Source organism: Lynx canadensis, chromosome E2 (assembly GCF_007474595.2).
Source record: "Lynx canadensis isolate LIC74 chromosome E2, mLynCan4.pri.v2, whole genome shotgun sequence".
Taxonomy (NCBI): Eukaryota; Metazoa; Chordata; class Mammalia; order Carnivora; family Felidae; genus Lynx; species Lynx canadensis.
In genome coordinates, this window is record NC_044317.1 from 42,138,473 (window position 1) to 42,162,188 (window position 23,716).

Consider the following 23,716-nt stretch of genomic DNA (forward strand, 5'->3'; position numbering starts at 1 on the left):
TTGCGTCTTACATGCTGGTCTAAGAACTCCTCCCCAACTTCCCTTTGCCCCTCCTGGAAATCACCACCTTCCTGTCCCCACATGTCACCACTGTGTCACTTCTAAGACCCCAGAACTACTGCCCCTGGCTCCTCCCTGCTCTTCTACCTGGATGGCGACCCCAGATTTGTACCCTGTCCCTGGGAAAGTGGTTGAGTGTTGTCAAAAGACCCACCTACTGCCTGCCCTGGTTCCTGTGCCTCTTGCCCAGGGCCAAGGGGGACCTCCAAGGGCCAAGCCTGTGCACACACACACACACACACACACACACGCCTGTGGCCCCAGGCAGGGAGTGTGAGGAGGTGTGCTTAGTGGGTATGCACACCACACACACACTTGTTGGAGGCTGGGGCACTGAAATACAGCCAGGCCCTGACTGAAAGTACAGCACCAGGGCCCGGGGGATCTCTCTCCCGTCCAAATCCAAGGGCCTCATAAAAGCACAGCCCGAAGGCAGAGTCTCTGCCATTTTAGGCAGGAAATACGACTGGGAGGCAGGAGGCAGGAGGCAGGACAGAAACCAGACAACGGGCGCCAGGGGGAGCAAAACCGGGTCTGCGCAGCATGGCCCGAAGCCACCAGGCAGCCAAGCAAGAAGTGGGGGACTCATTGCCATTCCTCCTCTCCCCTCTCCCCACCGTCTGTGAGTCCTCAGCTCCAGCTCCAAACTCACCCCCCACCCGCCCTCTCCTCCCACAGCAGCCTCCCTGCTGCCCTCCTGCTGCCCTCTGTCTACTTGCCACCCAAAGCCACAGTTTCAGCTGGTCAGGTCCCTCCCCCGTCACAGAAACCTCTGAGGGGCATCTCACTGAGACCTCGCCCCACCACCAACTCCTCTCTTAGCTGCCAGGCCCCACCCACTGTGCCCTCTGACCACCCGGCAAGTGCCGGCTAGCTCCTCGCCCCCTCTCAGTCTCAGCTTGAGGGTCATGCTGGGCCAAGACAGCTCCCTGTTCTTTCCTGGACTCCAACTTCCCACCATGTGTAATTCTCCTGCTTGTCTGTCTCCCCCTCTGGAATATCAGCTGGGAATCTGCCCCCCACCACCCGCCCACCCCGGGCCAGCCCAAGCCCTTCAGAATGCCAGTACTGCTGAGTTACCTAATGAACCAGCAGACAGGAAACCAGGCCTGATTTCTCCAGGGAGCAAAGGCAGTTATGTATGGGCTGAGTTGTGTCCCCAAGAATTCTTATGTGGAAGTCCTAGCCCCACTCCATCAGAATGTGACCGTATTGGGAGATGGGCCTTTAAGGAGGGGATTAAGTTAAACTGAAATCTTTAGTGGGGCCCTAATCCATTCTGACTGGTGTCCTTACAAAAAGAGGAAATTAACACAGAGACACCAGGATGTGTGCCCACGGAGGAAAGGCCACGTGAGAACACCAAGAGAAGGCAGCCTTCTGCTGGCCAGGGGGATAGGCCTCAGAAGAAATCAAATCGACTGACACCTTGATCTGAAACTTCTAGCCTCCAGGACTACAGAAAAATAAATTTCTGTTGTTTAAGCCCCTCCGTCTATGGTACGTTGTAATGGCAACCCTAGCAAACAAGGTACCTTCGGGACAGAGGGATGAGAATGGGCTCCAGAGGGAGGGAGGCTGTGACCACAAACCACCAGGCCTGAAATCACCCATGACCTGAAAGCTGAACTAGAGTCCTGCCAGGGTCAAAGCCAAGACCTTGGAGGAGCGGGGAGGAGGGGGAAGGGGAGGAGGAGGGAGAGGAGGAGGAGGGGGAAGGGGAGGAGGAGGGAGAGGAGGAGGAGGGGGAAGGGGAGGAGGAGGGAGAGGAGGAGGAGTGGGAAGGGGAGGAGGAGGGAGAAGAGGAGGAGGGGGAGGCAGAGGGGGAGGAGGAGGGAGAGGAAGAAGAGGAGGGGGAGGGGGAGGAGGGAGAGGAGGGGGAGGTGGAGAAGGTGGAGGAGGAGGGGGGAGGGAGGGGAGAAGAGGAGGGGGAAGGGAGGGGGAGGGAGAGACGGAGGGGGGGGGGGGGGGGAGGAGGGAGAGGAGGGGGAGGGGGAGGGGGAGGGGGCGGGGAGACGGAGGATGTGAGGAGCCCCTCCCTCAGGCCAGCTCCAGCCACAGCTGTGTGGCCTGCAAGGAGGGGCCGGGATCTGTGTGGCAGAAAAGTGAAGTGGACCCACCGCCAGCCCGTCCCCAGCCCCACAAGGAAGGACTGCCAGTGCGGAGCGTGCAGACCGTAACCTCTTGGAGATTCATTTCTTGCCTCTTCAAAGCATTATAGATTGATTGCCAAGTCTTGCCGTAAATCAAAAGAAAGTCACTACTCATTACCTACTTAGAATTCCCTGAGTTCTTCCTGGGAAACCATTTCTCAGCTGTTTGATCTCTGAGCCACCAGCACTATCTCTAGGCATGCCACCCATCACGGCAGCCACCAGACACTTTCTTCTTCCAGGCTCCTTTCTCAGCACCTAGATGAATTTCCACCTTTCTCAGTTTCAAGAAGAGCTGCCAAGACAAATGATTCAAAGACTCCAGGACTCCAGCTCACGCTGAAAATATATGGACTGCATACAGCCTGTTTGGAAACACCCCACGCCGGAAGGAAAGGCACGAACCACACTCGTGTCGGACAGGTCATGCTGGCGGCCAGGCCCCAGACTCACCAGGACACCAGGACACTCTCTTGTGTCCTTTTGCTTGTGGGACAGTGACACTTGTCCAGCTTCAGCTAGCAGCAGCTGCCCTTTCCCTGGTCAAGACCCTCCTACCCCTGAGCAGAATGTCCCCAAGGGCCCCAGGAACTCACTAGCTGGCCGGGGCTAGTAGGAGCAAGGAAGTGCCTCACTGGAAACTGTGCATCCAGGAGGGGCCTCCTTCCCAGTCCTGCAGCTGGTACCATCTTCCCAAGGAACCCCTGCCCCAAAAGGGCTCCTTCACTCCTCAAGAGAGCAAGTGGTGCTCGGCCGACATCAGCTTCCCCCACCCAGAGTGTCTGTCTCTACAGCCACCAGCCCGGCTCCAGCAAGAGCAGTCAAACCCCACTTCTCTTGCTGGGATGAACAGCAAGACAAAGTAACACAGCAAAAACCAAGTCCGGCCGGGCCCTGACCCCTACCAGCCACCAGGCGTGTGCTGTGGTGGGGGGCTGGACGGGCAGGGCCTTCCACCAACGAGCCCCAGTCACCCCTGGCTGGAGGGCAGGGGACAGTGCACCTGGATCTTGCCAGGAAACCTGGAAGACCCGCCCGGGCAGCCCACAGTGCTGTTCCTGAAGGTCATGAAATGGGGGCAGCCCCAGCCCAGGCCCAGACACAGGTCAACAACCACCACTCACGAACAGGGGAGCCAAAGTGCTGTCACACGCGCAATGCATTCAGCTGGCGAGGGTGTGTGGCACACTCACAGAGGGCGGCCCCAGGGGAAGGCACAACACAAGAGCAGAGGGGGCGGGGGAGGTGTGGGTACTTGTGCTGCGCCACCAGAGCACCGTCTTTTCTAACGAAACCGTAGAATAAACCGTAGAATAAACATGAACGCGGCCGGCTGGGCCTGTGAGGAGTGGCGCCGGAGCTGGGAGAAGCCAGCCTTCACGGCCGGGGTCTCGCCCAAGGGCAGTGGCTGCCATCTCATTCCGCTCGGAGAAGCGGGGAGCAGGAGAAGACCTTGGAGCGCAGCAGCGCCAGAGGCCCGGGAGGAGCCTGCAGTGTTCCACGGTGACAACGTGGAAGCCCAGACCCCCTGGCCTGCCACCACCAGCAGCCATCAGCGGCCTGGCTTGCAGACGCCTGCATCTCTCCTGGACCCAAGTACCACGTGTGGGGTCCCGCATCGGCGAGGGCTGCAGGAGAACAGCAGTAGAGTGGGGCAGAGCTGCCCCAGCCCCTCTGACCGGCCACCCCGACCCCACACCCTCCTCTGGGGCGGCCGCAAGCGGAGGCAGCCGGGGCGAGGACGGCAGCCTGGACTTCGGTGACCACTGGAGGAAGCCGGAAGGCTCGCACTGACTGCACGCACCATCTATAGAGCCTGTACACCAGAGACCGAGGGGAGCCGCGACGCAGGCCAGCAGCTGGTCTGGCCCGGGGCTGGGGGCCCTGGGCGACTTGTGTGGGACACAAGCCTGGCTTCACAGAGAACCCAGCACCCAGAGCCTGTTGTTGGGGCCTCTAAGTGGAAAATCCCTTTCTGTGGTTTCATCAAAAACTACCTCCAGGTTTCAAGAGCAGACATGCCTGCTGGCAGATAGGGAAACGGGCTTTCTGAGTTCCTGGATTCAACCCTTCATGACATCTACAGAATTCTGAGTTAGGAGGGGAAAACTCCCAGCCCAGAATAATTGCTCCCACAGGGAGCATCTTTCTGCACCAGCATGTAATAGGCCTGGATGAGAATTTTCTAAAGACCGGCACCAAACCTCACCATATGATCACAACTGTCTGCCTACTCTGGGCGCGACACCCGGACAAAGGCTCCTACTGGACAGCTCTGCGCTGACGCTCCTGGGACTTGGGAGCCCTGCTCTCTGGTGGTCAGAACTGAACAGGACTACTCCCCCTCCCCGATGGACACGGGTCCACAGGCCGCATCCCCACCCCTCCTGCCGGCCACTGGGCTCCTTCAGAGGGTGCAGGGAAAGAAAGGCTCTTCCGGGGTGGGGGTGAGGCCTGGGGCACCTGGCAGGTAACCTGTAAAAGACTGAAGCCAACCAGAAATTTACACACGAAACATGAGAAACAGTCTTTTTTTCCCCCTACAGCTCTCCCATTTTTCTTAAAATACATGACCCTTTGGCTCTTATTTTTCCTGCTTTTGATAGAGACGTTGGTATGAGAAATCTTTCTTGACTCTGAAAGCAGCTGCGGCCTCAGAGTGATGAAAAGGGTGATGGAAGAGGGCCGCCTGGCACTGGGGGGAGTGGGGAGTGACAGGGTGGGGTGGGGTCTGTGGTGGGTGCCTGTAGCTACTCAGTGCCCACTGGGTTGCTACTCCTTGGGAACTTCAGCCCAAGGTTACCATCCATTTCAATTTCTAGGAAAAGCCAGAAAAGTCTCCTGAGTTTTCATTATTGAGGCTAAACAACCAGAACAAACCCAAAAACCCCACTGTGTGAGCCCAAGGAAAGCCGCCTATGTCCTAGAGTCTAGCCCAGAGGCTACCAGTTTACAAACTCTGGCCTTTGTCTTGCTAGAAAATTCCTCCTTGGGAGTGAGACGTGGGGACACCCAGGGTCTTCCCACCAGGACCCTAACCTGACAGAAGCTTCTGGAAGCCCACGGGAGCTACAGGCAAGTCTCACATGGGCCCCAGAGGGGAAGGCAGGCCAGCTAATGGGGCGTGGCCAAAGCCAACTCAGCCAACTCAATGATCCGCTACAGAGAAGAAGAGGTCTCCTGCCGCCACCAAGAGAAGGCTCAGCATTGCTACAGCCAGACCAAAGTCGTGGTAGCCAAGTCATAAACAAGGATAATTAGTGAGCAGTAGAGCCGGTGTATGGCGGTTACCATAAGTGAATGGGAAGAGAAGCAGGAGAACTTTCTACTGGTGCAGAAGTGGGAATCATGACAGAAAAGATAAGGGCCAGAGGAGGCATCCAGGGGACCCCATGCAGAGCAGGAATTTAAAAGGAAGATCCTGAAGTGAGGAAAGGTTTCATTGTTCAGATTAAAGAACCAGATCTTGGGGCGCCTGGGTGGCTCAGTTGGTTAAGCATCGCACTCTTGATTTCGGCTCAGGTCATGATCCTAGGGTCGTGGGATTGAGCTCCATGTCGGGCACTATGCTGAGCATGGAGCCTGCTTGGGTTTCTTTCTTTCTTCTCTGCCCCCACCCCTCATGTTTTCTCTCTCTCAAAATAAATGAACATTAAAAAAAAAAAAGAAAAAGAACCAGATCCTAGGCTCACAGGGACAACTCTAATCCTGTCTGCATGGCTTCTGGCCCCCAAACAGGTCACCACATTAGCTTCTGTAACTGAGAAGGAAGCCACAGAGAAACTGGGGAGTGACGTCTGTCAGAGTGACATGATAAATGATAGTGTCTCGGATAACGTGACCCAAGAGGATAAATGCCCCTGGGGAGTGACCAGGGAGATAACAGGAAACACACAGGCGTGATATTCCCACTTGAGTGGGCAAACAGCCACCACTGCTGGCCTGTCCTGCATGGACAGACCAGCCTCGCTTGTGGCCAAGCTGCTCCTGACTCCACAGGGCTGTTGCTGACATCACAGGACCTATCACCTAGATCACAGTCAACCTGCTGTGTCCTCTACCCCGTCTGGTCTGTGTGTGATGTATGATGCTCTACCCGCCACTGGCCTAAGTCAGAACACACCTGATCTATGTCTCGACCCTTGAACCGTGTGGCCCTCCGTACCCCCCAAGACCCTTGCTGACCACTGGCTGCAGAACTGTATGCTAACGCAAAGAGCTCACACCTCTTCTCAAGGGGATGCCTTTGCCTGGGCCTTCAGGCCAGCTGGCAAGGCTGGTGGGATTCTGACACCCTAAGTACGGCTAGAGCCCAGACCAGCACCAAGAAACAGCACCAATCCTTGGGAAATCCCGTCACCCTCAGAATAAAGACTCCTATAAGCATCAAGACAAGAAAATTACAAAGTTCCCTAGAAAGGAGAAAGAAGATGATTTGCCTAAGATCTCTGGCAACAATGGAGGGTATGGTTTCATGGAATGAAGATTCAATACCCAGTGAAACCATCCTTCACAGAGGAGGCAGCAGAAAAACTCTCCGATGTGCAAGGTCAAAGCGAAAGCATTCAAGGAAAGGAAAAACATGGTACAAAACAGGGGTCCACACTGGATTCAGTGAGACAGTGCTAATTCTGAACTGTTACAAACATGATTATAAAACAACACAAATGTTGAAAATAACTGCTGGAAAGAGAAGTCAGATAGTAAAAAACTGGAAGGCAGAGGTGGTGGGGGAGGATAAAGAGTAAAACCATGCTGAATGTCTCATTTTTCAAAGTGAAGAATCGATATTTTTCACAGAGGTAGAGACTATAGAGAAACACAGGGCCTTTCTTCTTAATTTAAAAGTAACTCTACACCAAAAGTGGAATGTGTAGAACAAAGAAAACTTCACCAACTTTCCAGGATGACAAAAAAATTTAAAATCCTGAAAGGTGGTACAGAGCCAGAAAGCACCAAAGCGCATGAGAGAGGAAACCTTCTGGTCATCAAGACGGATGCAAATGGCTCTCCTAACACCTAGGGGCCCTCCATCTGGAACACAAAAACTGCAGCTGAGAAAGTTAAAAGCAAGAGGAAGCAAAGATACACCAGGAAAATGCAAACACACACACACACACACACACACACACACACACACACACTTAATATCAAAACCAGTAGCAGATAAAGTCAAATTCAAGACAAAAAAGATTAATTAGGTCAACAGGGGTTCCTCGAAGCCGTACAAAGGTAAAATACACAATAAAAAACATAACAACCATGGGAATGAATAAAACACAAAAATCTGTTAAGAACCACAGAGGAATTCATAAAACCACCTCTCTTAATCCTAGAGAAAATGTACAAAATTAAGGGACGAGGCAGAAAACTGGAATAAGATGAGAAACCGTACATTAAAGCATGTACTCTAAAAATAAAAAATTAACATTTTCCAATAAATGTTTAATGTTTGGTTTTATCCCACAAAATACTGACAAAAATAATTTTAAATAGGTCACAAAGAAAAATCTCAAAATTAAGAAAAATAAAATTTACATAGACTACACTTTTTTTCTTAATTTTTTTTAAACATTTATTTGTTTTCAAGAGATGGAAAGAGACAGAGTGTGAGTGGGGGAGGGGCAGAGAGAGAAGGAGACATCGAATCCGAAACAGGCTCCAGGCTCTGAGCTGTCAGTGCAGAGCCCAATATGGGGCTCGAACCCACTAACCGTGAGATCATGACCTGAGCTTAAGTCGGATGCTTAACCGACTGAGCCACCCAGGTGCCCCTACATTTTCTAACTCCAGTGGAAACCAGTAACCAAAAGTTAACCAAGAAAATTAACCAACCACATCTATCTGGAAATGAGAAGAAATGCTCTTAGTCCATTTCTTAGGTCAAAAATCAAATCAGCTAAAACTTCGTAGGATATGGTAAAGGCAGCATCAAAAATATATGAGCCAAAATTCATTTATTACTCAACAAGAAGAAGATTGGAAAAAAATGAAGTTTCAACTGAAGAAGTTTAAAGACAGATGTTCATAACGAGGTCAGGAAGGGAGGAGAAAGGAACAAGCATAGAACTGGGGATCTAGGAGGCAGATCAGCAGTGGAGCTGATAATTACATCTGGAAGCTGATTGTATGAAGATACCATCAAAGTGGCCACACAAAGCATCCCCATACAGAAAGAGCAGACAGTCAGGAACAGGAAAGGAAACGTAACTAACAGACACAGAGCAGGTTTTCACATTTAACATAATAAAATAACCTGGTTCTAATAAGTTCAAAATTCTTGATGAGAATAAAAACGTTCCAAGAACTAGTTTAATATTACATGTCAACTATACTTCAGTTTAGAAAAATAGATAAGGGGCGCCTGGGCGGCTCAGTCAGTTAAACGTCCGACTTCAGCTCAGGTCACAATCTCGCAGTTCGTGGGTTCGAGCCCTGCATCGGGCTCTGTGCTGACAGCTCGGAGCCTGGAACCTGCTTAGGATTCTGTCTGTCTCTCTGTCTCTCTGTCTCTCTGTCTCTCTGTCTCTCTCTCTCTCTGCCCCTCCCCGACTCATGCTCTGTCTCTCTTGCTCTCAAAAATAAATTAAAAAAAAAATTAAAAATAAATAAATAAAAAGATGGGGCCGCCAGGGTGGCTCAGTCAGTTAAGCATCTGACTTCAGCTCAGGTCATGACCTCACAGTTCGTGGGTCAAGCCCCACATTGGACTCTGCTGTCAGCACAGAGCTCACTTCAGATTCTCTGTCCCCCTCTCTCTGCCCCTTCCTCATTCATTCTTTCTTAAAATAAATTTGAAAGAAAGAAAGAAAGAAAGAAAGAAAGAAAGAAAGAAAGAAAGAAAGAAAGAAAATGATAAAAAAGAAAAACAGCCTTCCAGGAAAATGTACTATACGAACTCTAAGAGGAATAAAGGATAAAGTCAGACTGAAACAATGCCTTAGGAAAACCTGAAAAAGTTGTCCAAGAAATCCTCCCCCCAAGAAACAATAAGTTCTGATAGTATCGAAGGATTTCTTTAAACGTTCAAGGAATAGCCATGCCTCTTTGCCTTCTTTTTCTTTAATTTTAATTTTAATTCCAATACAGACAGCATACAATATTGTATGAGTTTCAGGCGTACAATAAAGTGATTCAACAGTCCTATACATGCCTCAGTCCTCGTCACCACAAGCGTACTCCTTAATCCCCATCATCTATTTCATCCCCCTCTGGAACCATCAGTTTCTTCTCTATAGTTAAGAGTCTCTTGGTTTCTCTCTCTCTCTCTGTCTCTTCCCTTTGTTTGCTTGCTTTGCTTCTCAAATTCCACAGGGGTGAAATCATATGGTATTTGTCTTTCCCCGACTGACTTATTTCACTTAGCATAATACTCTCCAACTCTATCCATGTTGTTACAAAGCCCCTCTGCTTTCTAAACTGTTCTAGAAAACAGAAAAATGTGAAGAACTTCCCAAATCACAATCTCAAAAACCCTGTTCTCAAAATATGGCAAAGGGAGTTAAACAAAAAAAAATGTGTAGCTCGATCCTCTACTTTGAGCCTTTATAGTAAAAGAGTTAACAACAAAACAGTCCTGGTGATGCGGACTAGATGCCAGGCCTGCTCTACATACTGTCCACATAATGATTCACTGGGTCGTCCGAATCATCCTATGAAACGCTGTTATTACCTTGTTCCCAGATGAGGAAACTGAGGCACAATGAGTGGCAGAACTGGTATTCAGATGCGGGGCGCACCAGTCTCCGGAGGCCGTGCTCTAACCACCACTCTTTACTGCCTCCCCATCTCAGTCATGCGGCTTGTTACAGCAGAAATCCGCCGTGACGAAGCAGTGCGTGACACAGACGCCACACTAGCTCCCCACCAGGAGGTCCCCGCAGAAAATCCACCTAAGGTACACCTAGTGCCCGATCCTGGCGTCTCATGCCCCGCTCCGATAAAAGGAACTGCGGCTCCTCGGAGAAATGGCTGATTCTAGGGCTGGAGCGGGGAACGCACAAAATGAGCCTGGAACATCCTGCCGAGCCAGAAAGTAAGACAGAGCTCGGAAAGCAAACTGACCGGGGGTGGGTGATGTCAGAGGGACACAGGAGCCTAACTGAAAGAGCCCCCGATGCCCAAAGCTAGAATGATTGGAGCAAGAAAATAAGTAACACCAGATTCTAACTCAAAGTAGAAAATAATCGGCTATGAGTCCATATAGATAGAAAATAGTCCATAAATGAGTGATTCAGCAAATACATAAACGGAGAAGAAGAGACAAATCCCTACACAGAAGAATTACAGACAGCATATGTAGACGCTTCCAAACCAAGAGGACAGAGCACAATGCGGTACGGGAGGGGGGAAAGAGAAGCTTATGGTGGAGACACTTGACAAACGCTGCCTGTTAGGTGAGGGAGGTCAACACCAGGGATAAGTGAGGTTGACAGCACGGAGCCCTGATACGACACGATGCCAAGAGGCACTCTGCTTCTGTGGTCTTCCTCCCAATGACCCATGACCCCAGTGTAACCCTGAGAAAGACATCAGAAAAACGAAAACTGAAGGATCTTGTACAAAGTATCTGACCAGCATGCCTCAAAACTGTCAAGGTCATCAAAAGTAAGGGCATCTGGGAAACTGTCACAGCCAAGAGGAGCCTAAGGAGACCGGACAACCAAAGGCAGTGGGTGTCCTGGGTGGGATCCTGGAACAGGAAAGGAATATCAGGTAAAAGGTAAGGAAAACGGAATAAAGTGTGGACTTCAGATAGTAATAATGTGTCAACGTTGTCCACGAGCTGTGACGAATGTGCCAATCATGTTTAACGACAGGGGGAAATGGGTATGGGGTATGCCTGAACTAGCTAATATACTTGTAACTTTTCTGTGATCCAAAACTATCATAAAATTAAAAGTTTATCAATTCCTCGAAACACATATACACAAAAAGGCCAAGGGAGACGCCAAAAAGGCATCTGACAAAATTCAACATCTTTTCCTGATAAAATCTTCTCATAAGTCAGGAAGAAAATACTACTTCCTTAAGCTGATGATATCTATTTATGAGAAGTCAACGGTCAGAATCGAGTTCAATGGTGAAATACTACAGGAAAATCCATACAGATGCCTGCGGGCACCGCTGTTACTTACCAGGATTCTCAGGGGGCAATTTCCCGGGCATTTCAAGAGTAAATGCCTATTTCTATTGGCTTTGTCCCCAAAAGCTCTAACTAGGGCTGCATCAACCAGGCTGCTTATTTGCAGGAAGCCTTTCTCTCTGGTTCTTTGTCCACATTTTCCGGCCGAATACCAGACCTGTTTGCACCCTAAATGCACCCATTTTCCAGTTACTCTTGTGGGCAAAACGCACTACCTTGCTTTAAGCCTCAGAGGCCCACAGCCCCTCCACCACCAAGGTCCCAGCTACACTTTCAGACACGGGGTCTGCTGAACCTCACAGAGAGAGCTACTCCCCTCCCTCATGTCTCGTCGTGCGGACACAGAAGGCTGGTGGGCACGCGGGACCTGCCCTGCCCAGTACGGGATGGCCCAGGATGAGGCAAAGCCTGTTCTGAACACTGAGGAATTGTCTCCCCAAGGTGGGCCTGCCTCTTCGAAAGGGCTCGCTCAGCTCATTGAGGTACAGCCAGCTGGGTGCAGTTTCGTGGGCTGCCTTCCTGAAGGGTGTACCAAACAGATGGGGGTTTCCTGACCCCTCTCGTGGTAGGCCGAGTGTGGCCTGCCTCCAACAGCCAAGGAAGTGCTGGCAGGAAACCTGCATCAGCCTCACAACACAAGGCAAAGAACGGGTTCCGCCACACCCAGACCTGGGGTCTCAGCAGGCCCTTTATGAGCCAGCCGTGCCGTGGCTTCGTCCCTCAAGGTGGCCAGTGGACAGAGGATGTGTCTGCCATGGAGGGGACAGGACATGCCCACGACAGTGACTAGGCCCACAGAGAAGGCCTGTCACATCCGTTCTCACCCAGGGGGGCTCAGGGTCAGAGGCTGACTGGACCCACACCTGCCCCAAAGGCCCCGAGCAAAACTCTAGCACCTTCATGGAGGAAAGTAAACTGAGGGTGGCCTTACTGACACCCAGGCTTGCCTAGAGGGAGACCACATTAGGTCAGACCACTCCCAGGGGACTGAAAGCTATACATCTCCAGAGCCTCCAAGAAGGAGGAAAATACGGGCTTCCTGGTAACATCCATCACCACGAAACCTGGATCCTCTGCACGACCCATAAGGGGCACGGCCAGAGCCATACAGGGCCATGTCTGACCACCACATCCAGCACGGAGAGCCCCCGGCAAGACCCAGAGCCAGAGTGGGGCACGCGGGTCCAGGCACCTGAGAGATGGTCCAGTGCACCGGGAGGGCTGGACAAAGAGGGAGCTAATCTGAGAAAGCCTGGCGGTCTCAGGACACCTGGAAATGCAGCCCCTGCAGATACAACAGAGAAGCCGGGGAGTCTGTGGGTCCTGTGGGGGAGCTGGGAGTGAGGGATGAGCTCGGGGGTCACCTGTGCCTGGTGACGCCTAGGGCTCGGGTCAGGGGGCAGGACAGGGAAAAGCAGCTTGTCTGCGCCAGCTGCCTGTGTTTCTACAGCCAAAATCACCGCGAGTTAGTAGGCTTGTGGTTGTGGCGTTTTCCTGAAAACTCTCCCATCTTCCAATTATCCTCACTGCAGTTAAGCGTTCTAGTCCTCAAAAAAAGAAAAAAAAAAAAACGGACTTATTTTACAACAACACAGCAAGGGTTCTGCAACCTGCTCCCTGGGGTGGGTGAACTGAAAGACCCAGCACTGCACAGCTTACGTGGAAAGAGAGAGAGTGTGTGAGTGTGAGTGTGTGTGTGTGTGTGTGTGTGTGGTGTATATGTGGGTGCAGGTGTGAGTGTATATGGTGTGTGAGCGGTGTGGTGTACAAGGTGGTGCACGATGTGGGGGGGGGTGTGTGCACAGTACTTTGTAACTGTGTGTGTGATACGTGCGTCTGTGTGGTGTGAGTGATGGGGCGTGTAGTGTGCGTATGTGTGGCATATGTATGCGTGGTATAGGTGGGTGGTGTGGGGGGGTGTATAGGTCTGTGGGGAGTGTGTGTCGTGTCAGTGGGTGATGTCTGTGTGTGTGCACACACGGGCGCACAGCGTCAGGGGAGGAGACCCTTCCGCTTGGCCCCCATCTCCCATGCCCGGTGTGGACTCAGAGGGCACATCGAGTGCACAGAATCGTGACTCACTCGGTCCTGCCGGAGGGCTGGGGAGGTAAGACGACCTCAGAGCGGCCAGCACAGCGGAGCGAGTTCTTCAGCAACCAAGGAGGCTACTGGTGTGGGCTGCTGTGGGGACACAACAGCAGGGAAAACCCAGGCCTTGTCAAGGGTCTCCAGGCAGGGTCGGGGGCGTCTGCCAAGAAGGACCCCAGCCCGGGGAGGAGGACGGACAGCCATGCAGTCCCCCAGCACACCTCACAGACCTTCTGCCTTTAAATCCCTCCCACGACCCCCACGGAAGTGGTCACGGGTCACGGGAGAGCCCCAAATGCCCCATTCACAGCCTGGGGAGAAAGCATAATTTCAATTAAGGTCCCAGGCTGTCCAAAACATCGTTATTAATCTCCTTGTGGCAAACGTGAGCCGGGACCTGCTTACGTAGCCAATTGAGCCTGCTCTAAATTAGCTTTTGCAGGTAACTGGTTCCGCCGCCAGCCCCACGCCAGCCGGCTACATGCTGGTTACGCCTCTAACGTGAAATAATATGAGGCGGTAAAATGGACGGCCTGGTTGGGACTGCACTCAGGTGCCCTTGGCACCCGATTTACCCACACATTAACGTCTTCTCGCTTTAACACAATTTACTATACCTCAACTGCAGAAAATGATGTTCATTCCCTCTGAAAACCCTACTCACAGGCACAGCCCAGAGGAGAGGGGGATCTTAATAAACGCCATCAGCTCACTTTTTCTTTTAACATGCCCTCAAGATTTTATGACAAACCTTTGATTATAAAACAGACAAACAAAGATGAGGACCGGGTTTCCAGGCCAGCATCTCTTTGGCCTGAGTCTGGGCACCACTGCCCTGATGGTCTGCCCTCTTCTGAGAAAATCAGCCCGTCTCAACCCCCCATCCCCTGGGCAGGCTCCCACCCTGCCCCCAAGTCCTGACACACAGGAGTCCTTGCTCGTCTTGCCCTGTGTCCCTCTGTGGGGCTGGTCAGGCTCCTGGCACAATGTCCAGCAGGTTCCAGGGATGCTGTTTTGGGCCCGTGGGTCAGCAGCCTGCACAGGAACCTGGGCTCCCTGGGCCTTCCCGGGCATCGGTCCAGCCTGACATTAAAAGGGCCACACCCCATGGGGAAACAATACCTGCTTTAGAGAGGATTTTATACTCCCCACCTAGTTAAGAAAAGAATTCTAAAAGTTCACGGTGGCATAGAGGACAGCAAAAAATAGCTCAGGACATTTTCTTCTCTCTCCCATCCATCCATCCAACTCACCCACACATATCTCCTGACACCAACTGTGGGGCAGACACTGGGAATAAAGGAGACAGGACTTCAAGAAGCCTCCAGCCTCCCAAGGACACCAACCACAAAACTGTGTCACAGAGTCACCCAGGCAATGACAGAGAAATGTCCTGTGGGGAGGAAGCTTGAGGCAGAGAGAAGTCAGCCCATCTCACCACAGCACGTGTCCCCAGGGGCTTCAGCTGGCACTGGCCTCCTCAAATCTGGCCTGGGACATCCCAAAGGTTAACAATGACAACCATCTTCCCACTGCCTTCGGGGGTGACACCCTCAGCCCCCAAAGGTCACCCTGCTCACCTGTCCTTCAGGAACAGATTCCACCTGGTTCTCATCTTCTCTGCCTCAGCTTCTCCCCAGCACAGTCCCAATCCCCCAGTGCGGTGCCCCAGGAACGTCCCTGTTCTCAGCTTCCCATGTGCACCTCCTGCAGCCAGCTGTAGCGTGTGCAAGGCATACAGTAGGTGCACGATAGCATGCACACCTGGTGCATCCAGTCAAGCTGAATTAATGCCACTTGGCATCCTCAGGACAGCTGCTCTGCTGTGAGCTTCAGGCTCATGTTTCTGATCCACAGAGGAGGTGGCCGTGGGGCCAAGGGACTGGAGGGCGGGGGCACTGAGCAGTTTGAAGACGAAGGTATGGTGTCCCCAGAGCTCAGCTTAACCAAGACCCCTTCAAAGAACAGCCAAACTCAATGAGGAGACTCCGGATCTTGATGCAAACAGACCAGCGTGGACTAGGTATTAGTAAGATTAAGGAATTACTGTTAATTTGGTTAGATGTGGTAATGATGTGGTGGTTACATAAAGGGAAAAAAACCCTCATCAGCTGAGACACCTACTGCTGTATGTACAGGTGAAATGACATCATGTCTGGAGTTGGTTTTAACTTCTTTTAATGTCTATTTATATTTGGGGGGGGGGAGGAGCAGAGAGACAGGGAGACACAGAATCCGAAGCAGGCTCCAGGCTCCAATCTGTCAGCACAGAGCCTGACGCGGGGCTCGAACCCACAAACCGTGAGATCATGACCTGAGCCGAAGTGGAACGCTTAACTGACTGAGCCACCCAGGTGCCCCGTGGGGGTTGGTTTTAAATATAACTATAGCAAAACAAAAGGAAACACAAACTCTGCTGGGGACTTTCAGGCTCATTATATTATTCTTTTCTCTTTTTTGCATAGGGTGGTGGATTTCTGAACTTTCTCATGAAAAGAGAAAAAAAAACCCTGCACTGCCTTGGGTCGGGGAGCAAGGAGCTGGGGGAAGCATTCCGAGGGCCGCTGGGCAGAGCTCACACACAGGCCCACCTGGGCTGCAGCGGCCTCAGGCTCTGGACAGTGGGTGGGAGGGCAGCTCATGTCCCTCCCAGGAGCCAGCTTTGGAGCTAGACTTCCGGCAGCTTAGGACACGGGGCTGCCACCGCACAGAAGACGTTAGGGCTCCACCCTGGGGCAAGCTAGTCCTGCTCTAATTTCTGGGTTATTTTTATTTGAGGCATCAGCCAGGGGCCAATTCAGCGGGGAACAGATTTGTGGAGGCAGTGCCAATCTGGGGGACCGCTGCCCAGCCCACCTCCCAGGTAGCCCTGTAGAACCCCTCCTGGCCCTGATCCTGGCGGGGGACAGGGGCCGCGGGACTACCAGAGCAGATACCGCACTGCAGCAGACCACGTGGAGGCAAAAGCTGGGACAGCTCTGCGTGCCTGTCCCTGTCCTCCTCCAGCGTGACAGAGCTGGGTCCTTGATGAAGCACTTGTTCCGTGCCCCCTCCTGGGACTGCACAGCAACAAGGGCCCTCAAGGCCATGTTAACCTCTCACTACTCGGGGTAAGAGGAGAGAAACACAGAGGCCCTCTGTTCTGGACTCCTTTCAGGGTTAGACTTTGAAAATCATGCTGATCCCCAAGCCACATGAGGTGAACAGAAATGCCCACAGCGTCCACTGCTGATTCTGTCTGCACTTCAGCCTCACCCCACACTGACAAAGCAGGCAGGCCAGAAAGGCTGAGAGAGGGACGTGGAGACACAGCGGGCCCCGAGAGCACCCGGGGGGACTCAGCAAAGTGGGGAAGGGGTGACAGTACCAAACCCGTACAAGGGGCACCCCGCCATGGGGCGGGCAGCATAAAGGTGAAACTCTTTTCTGTACGTGCACTTCTGACACCAAATGTGAGTGACACCGAGCAATCTTCCCATTCTCTGTGGTCACCAAATGGACGTCCTACAATTTAGTTCTGACATGAACGGCCAGAGTGAGTACAGACCTCCCAGTCCCACAAGCCTGCCCCCACTCCGGACACCAATCGCAAGTCCAGGCCTCTGGTACTTCTGGCTGACTGGCTATAAACTGGGGGTTTCTGTGACCCCCTCCCTTGGGTTTGATAATTTGCTAGAATGGCTCACAGAACCCAGGAAAGTGTTTTACTTACTATTACCACTTTATTAGAAAGAATACGACTCAAGAAGAGCCAAACAGAAGAGGGAGGCACAGAGCAAAGTATGGGGGAGGGGCAAGGAGCTTCCATGCCCCCTCCAGGTCGCCACCCTTCCAGCACCCCCCCACGTGTCCACCAACCCCACTGTGTAAGGTTTCTATGCACGTTCCCTTCTGCAGGCACGACTGAGTACATCACTGGTCAGAAGTCCACCTCCAGCCGCTCTCCCCCTCCCTGGAGTTTGAGGGGGGGGCTGCAAGTTCCAACCCCCTAATCTCAACAGTGGTTCCTCCAGCAACCAGCGCCCACCTTCCACAAGTCACCGTATTAGCATAAACTCAGGTGCCCTTGAAAGGGGCTTATTATGAATAATTCAAGAATTCCAAGGGTTCTAGACGCTCTGTGTCAGGAGATGGGGGCAGAGACCAAATATGTGTTTCTTATTATATCACAGGGGGTGTCCTCTCCCCAGTGGAGCTTCTAGACGGTACTGTCACTGGCGGGAGACCTGGGACTGGGGGCCTCCTGCCCCAGGACCTGGGTGGGAGGAGAGCCACAGGAGCAGTTTGGGTCTGACCCAAGGGCTTCCTCATGCCATGGGCAGCAACCTGCTGACCCCTGGGTCTTGGAGAGGGGCTGAGGCGCTGGCCAGGCCACACCCCTCATGCTGGGCAGCCCCGGGAAGCGCTCCAGTGGGGCGCTATAGCCTAATTGGAGCCCAAGGTCAATGGAGTTCTCCAGAATGCTTTACGAGCCACTTAACCATTCCTCGACCCAGTCATCCAAGCACAGCAGACATAATGGCAGTGTTTACACATAAAAATGGCAAGCTTTCTTTACTAGCGGCTTTCAGAGTCACAATAGCAGCTATTTGGTAAAGTTTCCTGCAAATTGCAGAAACAAAGTCCAAGAGTGGAATGATGGGGCACTAAACCATCCTGAAAAGTAATCAGAGACCATTACCATCAAACACTCCGCCGAGAGCTGGGGAGGTGGCCACAGTCGGAAGACAAATCCTCTGCCCACGATGCCAAAGCCCTGCTCACGATCCCCACTCAATCTGTGCGCGGGGCTGCGGCGCCTCATCTGTTACTTGCTCAGGGAACATAAATTACTGTTTTTTACATTTTAATCTTTACCCAGAGAAACACGGCAGCTTACCTTTCCATCTCATATTCTTTCATTCCCACTTTTACAGCCTTCATTACCTGGAGGATGGATATTAAGCAAAGACATTTGTATTAAGGAGATAAGTAACACTGCCTTATAAATAATGTATAGCACTTTTTCAAAAGAATCTCTTCTTTGAAAAAAAAAAAAAAAGAGGGATATGTGCACACAGTGGTGCAGAAATGTAACAAATTAGAACTTTTTTAAAGCTCCGAAAGCCGCACAGTTTATTTAAACCACTCTGGAGCACTTCCATTTGGAAGCCAGTGGGCATCCAGCACCCAGCTCTACGGCACAGGCAGCGGCAGACCGAGGGCGGCAAAGATTTAATCCAGATGCCTGGTGAATACTTGATGCTCAGAGAGCGACAGTGACCGTCCTAAAAGGTTTCCTTTGTTTAGCCGTCATAGAACGTGCAGAAAATGAAACACATACAAGAGGCTGTGGCTCACAAACGCACAAAGCCACGACCACCACTAAGCAGGCACCAGGCCACCCGTCACCCTGACCGTCCTGCAAGAAATGCGCCTCCTTACTTGCTCTGGCTCCTCAGGTAAAGTGGGAAGGTTTGGGAAGGAGGACAGTTTTTGGAAAACGGAGGACAGTAATCCATGTGCTTGAATCATGGGTGAGGATGAGAGAGTCTTGAAAAGCAGCTGGAACCTGCCGGAGTGCTGGGAAGGAGAGCCCTGCCCTCTTGGAAGTGGGGGACTTGTGGCTGGGAAATGCCCTGAGGGTGGGTGCCTTAAGGTGAGGAAGGGGCAGAGCCTCTCTTGTCCCTGCCCCCATGGGGGAAGAGAGAAGAGCCATCACGAGTCTGCTGGAAGGGACACCTGCTGCCTGTTCATGGGGCACTTGGGACTAAAGCTCCCCAAGACCACCCATCCCAATGGGGCCCTCCTGCCCTGCTCAGAGCAACACCACTCACCCACCCCAGCTACCAGCACCCCAACGAGCCTGTGCCCAACTTACCTCCCGGTGGGCCTCACTGGAGATTCTGTTGGTGTAACGCAAAACCTCCAGCTCCATGTCCGTTTTAAAGACCCGGCTTCAGAGAGAACAAAGCGGCAGGTCAGTGACTCCCAGCAGGGGCTGGCTGAACAAGCCCCCTCCAGCACCGCCTCCACCCCACGCACCCCCGCCAGGGAGACCTCGGGGCCCGTCACACCTTGCACAGCCTGGGAAGGGCTCGCGCCCAGCCAGGCTGCAGATGGGCCGCCAAGGCCCAGGACGGATACGCTGCGCTAAGTACCACCCATCCTGATTTAATGCCAGCCTTGGGCGTGCAGGCTGTTTCCAGTTTCAAGATCTGGAACCCACCGTGGGTGGTGGAAGAGGCCCAGATTCTGTAGCCAGACACGCCCTACCTCACTGAGACTCAGTTTCCCCATCCATAAAAGGGATAAAATCTACCTGGCAAGGCTCTTAGACCTGAATCAACTGTGCTGACTCCGGGGCTCTGCCCAGTTCGCTGAAGAGGTCTCCCGTTTCCTCCCTACCCCACCCGCCTGCCCTCGGGGCAGCCCAGGAATACCCCCTGACTCTGAGCCAGGGGTGGGAGTGGGGACAGCAGGTGGTGCAGCCACTTCCAGCTGTGAGTGCAGGTAAGAATTGTGGAAACAGCTGGTCTGCAGAGAGGAGACCAGGAAGACACGAGAAGAGAGGGGGTGCTGTGTGGGGCAGGCAGGCACAACCCAGAGACCCTCCTGTCCTTCTGACACTTAGCTGTGCCTCCTGCCACTGGACTCCAGGGGGTCCTGGGGTCCTCATAGTAAATTCATGTTAGTTTTCCCAGATCTGCTTAGGTCTTTTTGTAATCGATCTCATTGCCAAGTAAGACTCAACCAGAAAAGCTATAGAAATACTGGTTGTCTACCCCTCCACTTCGAATAAGCAACTCTAGGCCATGGGCAGTGGTGGCCGCGACCAGTCACTAACAGCCCAGCATCCTCGGTGCATCCCCCATGGCCGGCTTCACCAAAGCTCGCCTCCCTCTCACGAAGGGGACACATTCGAGCAACCTCCGGATCAGCAAAGCCAGAGTGTCTGACGATGGCCCGCCCCTCTGTTCACAGTGTATCTGTCTCTCGTCCGGCCGCCATCTGTGCCCTGAAGCCCGACCCGGGCCAAGGATGGCAGCGAAGGTGCCCCCACCTCCATCAGGGGCAGCAAACCTCTGGAGACTGCACAGAAGTCGCCGCAGTCAGCCACTGACTCATGCCGTCTGCATGGTGCCATCCAGCTGGGATAGCCAGCCATCTGCCACGGGGAAGTGACAAAGGTATCCTGGAGCACCGAGACGCCCTCCTAAGACCGTAAAGCTTTCTGGGGGATGTGGAAAATATAAACCCCTGAGCCCAGTGAGACTTTTCCCAAATGAACATCCTTTCTTTCTTGAGAAGGAGTCCCTGAAGGCTGACATTTGGCTCTTTATCATCATAAGGTGTCTCTGATTCTCCACCAGGACACTGGGAGCAGCCCACCTGGGGACCAGAGAGCTGCTTCCTGTGCCCTGGAGGTGAGGGCCCAAAGCCAGAGCAGGACTCAGGTGAGCAGCTCAGGCTCCTCAGGCCCAAATCCACTCACAGGATAACCTAGCAGCCTGATGCTTTGCTCCCCACTGCCGCCTGCCCGGTTCCAGCCTGAGCGACTGGTAAGCAAGGAGCGGGCCTCTCTGTTCTCAAATGCGGTGATGACCAGAGTAACAACGCAGGTGGGAACCAGGCCCAGGCTGTGCCCGCCTCCAGCCCTCTGACCCTCTGTTGGGCTTAGACCTCTGGTCCAACCTGCCAGCTACCACTCCTGCCAAAATTCCAGACCCCCAGGCCCTGTGCCCACCCATCCGCGTGGCCTTGACCAAACCCTCACGAGGGATGAGCCAGAGCCCGTGCCTGCTGCCCCCATGTTCCAGGGCCATGAAGGCCTTGGGAAAATCCACGGCCGGGCGGATGGCACAGCAAAAGCTCCCAGTCACCAGCCCCACCGGTCTCGCCACGGCCCCAGTTCTGCTGTGAGTTGTGCGGGGGCGTGCAGGGCGGGAGGGCTCCTCTTAACTTTATCTCCCCAAGATCTCTCCCTTCCCCTCCTTGGGCCCCCTCCCCAGCTCAGTGCATAAATGCACTCCTCTCTCTCCCCTCCTCTCCAAATTCTCAAGCCTTCCCCTCCCCACTCACATCCTCCTCCCCACCCACTTACAAGGGAAGGGGTGGATCAGGCTCAGCACCCCAACACACACCTGGGTTCGGAGCCCACGTGGCCCCTATTACCGGGAGCTCTACGACCACCCACTTTCCTCCTCACCCCCGCCCCCCCCCCCAACCCGTCCTCCTCCTCCAGCCAAGCTCTAGCCTCCGCTACTCCGCCACGTTTCTGGAAGGGAAACCACAACTGTCCTTGCTTTAGGCGGGGAGCAAGAGGAGCTTTCGTGTTTGATCTCAGAGCTCTTCCCCATCCCCTTCCCTCCTCTCTCCCCTCTCCTCTTCTCCCTTCAGCCCACCCCTACCCCCTGCCAGCCCCCCTCTCACAATGTGTGGGAGGACCCCAGGCTGCCAAATTCAGGGGCCTTCCCTGAGCGCAGAGAGGAAGCAGCACAGTGACCCCCGCCTCCCCTGGCACCGCTGGGCTGCTCCCATCTCCCGATAAGGCCTCCCTCCCTCCCCCTCTCCACTCTGCCTCTGCACCTGCTCCCGAATGGCTATCTGTGGCACAGGCCTCTCAGCCGCTCCTCCACCCGCAGGTCGCCCAGGCACCTCCAGCTCGGCGGGACGCCAACTCCCCCACCTCACCCCACAGCTGAGCGCCCCCCTGCCACTTACAACAGAGACCTGCGTGCCATCCCAGATCCCTTCCTGTCCCCTATCCATTGCTCCCACATCCAAGTGATGACCAAGGGCTACAATTCCACCTCTATACCCTCTCTCAGACCCTCTGTTTCTCTCCATCCAGACCCCACTGCCTCCGGCCTGGACAACCTCTCTGGCCTCTTCGTGCCTCCAGGCCCATGTGCTCAGGGACAGCGGCTGCGGATCTTTAGTAAACGCAAATGTGATCGTGCTTTTCCTTGCTTAAAAGCTTTGGTGGCCATTGGCTTCTTCTCCAAGGGGACCTGGACCGGAACCACATTCTCTTCTCATCAGAGACGCAAGCACTTCCAGCCACGGAGGCCACGTCTTGTTTTCTTGCCCAATTTGAGTTTGTGGAAGATGACACATGAGGCTTCTAGCTGCTTTACTCAGGACTTACTTGTAAGTCATGTTTTAAAAAAAGGGGGCTTCCTGAGTGGCTCAGCCGGTTGAGCATCTGACTTCGGCTCAGGTTATGATCTCACGGTTTGGCTCATGAGTTCAAGCCCTGCGTCAGGCTCTGGGCTGACACCTTGGAGCCTGGAGCCTGCTTTGGGTGTCTCCCTCTCTCTCTGCCCCTCCCCTGCTTGCACTCTGTCTCTTTCTCAAAAACAAACATTAGAAGGAAGGAAGGAAGGAAGGAAGGAAGGAAGGAAGGAAGGAAGGAAAGAAAGGAGGAAAAGAAAGAGAAAAGAAAAGAGAAAAGAAAGAAATCAAACTGAATCAGGACAAACTATGCCACAAAGGCAGTTCTCCAACGAAACCGGCCTGGCCCAAATGAATCCAAGCTTTAAAGACCCCGAGAACAGATGCCTGTGTGCTGGCTCACCTGATTATCCACAGGGCACTCTGGGCCTAAGTCTTGTCCAGGTGCCGGGCGTTCAGCCTGGCCCCCTTATCTCCAGGACACAAGCACCAGAAACGGTTTTTAAGATTACTGTAAAAAAATAACAAGACTTTCCAGCATCTGGCAATTTCTCGCTATCTTCGGGAAGGACTGACTACCCTGAGCCTGAGGAGGCTATTTCCATTACTCGTGGGCAGGAAAAGATAAGGAAAAAGGGATTCCACCACGGCCCCGCCTCTGTTGTCCCAGCGGCCTCTGGGGTGAGGGATGCCTAGTGTCACACTCGGCCCCAGCCTTGTTTGGCCCCGGGATGTGTGGGGTGGCAACAAGCAATATAATCTGCAAGTTTTCTATCCCCAGGAAGGGACCGAGGCTGCCTCCTCCACGAGGCATCAGAGGACCCAGGCTTAGGACAGGACAAGATGCAGCTAACAAGTCTGCGCTGGAAACAGCTCAGGCTCCTCGACTAGCAAGAGGAGGTGGCTGATGTGTGCAGGCGATGCAGCACTCGTGCAGAGTCCCCAGGCCTGCGGCCACACCCGTGAGCATCATCACAGCCAGCGGGCCACTCAGGGGGAAGGCAGCGCTATGGGCAGGGGAGCAGGAGTGGGGAGAAAGTCCCTTCACTATGCCAGGCCCAGAGTCCCCTGCAACAGGCCAGAAATGACAAAAACCGGACTAGGTTGAGATTTT

At 53.3% G+C, this 23,716-nt stretch overlaps 1 protein-coding gene across 2 annotated transcripts in view; it reads right to left on the reverse strand.

Moving 5' to 3' along the window:
* The window catches only part of PEPD (peptidase D), a 111,687-nt gene that overhangs the window by 49,045 nt on the left and 38,926 nt on the right, over positions 1-23,716 (reverse strand). For both annotated transcript variants that reach the window (XM_030298656.1, XM_030298655.1), the window contains exons 8-9: positions 19,307-19,382; positions 18,326-18,372 (exon numbers count right to left, since the gene is read on the reverse strand). In XM_030298656.1, the coding sequence (XP_030154516.1) occupies positions 18,326-18,372; positions 19,307-19,382 (123 nt within the window). The remainder of the gene's footprint in view (positions 1-18,325; positions 18,373-19,306; positions 19,383-23,716) is intronic.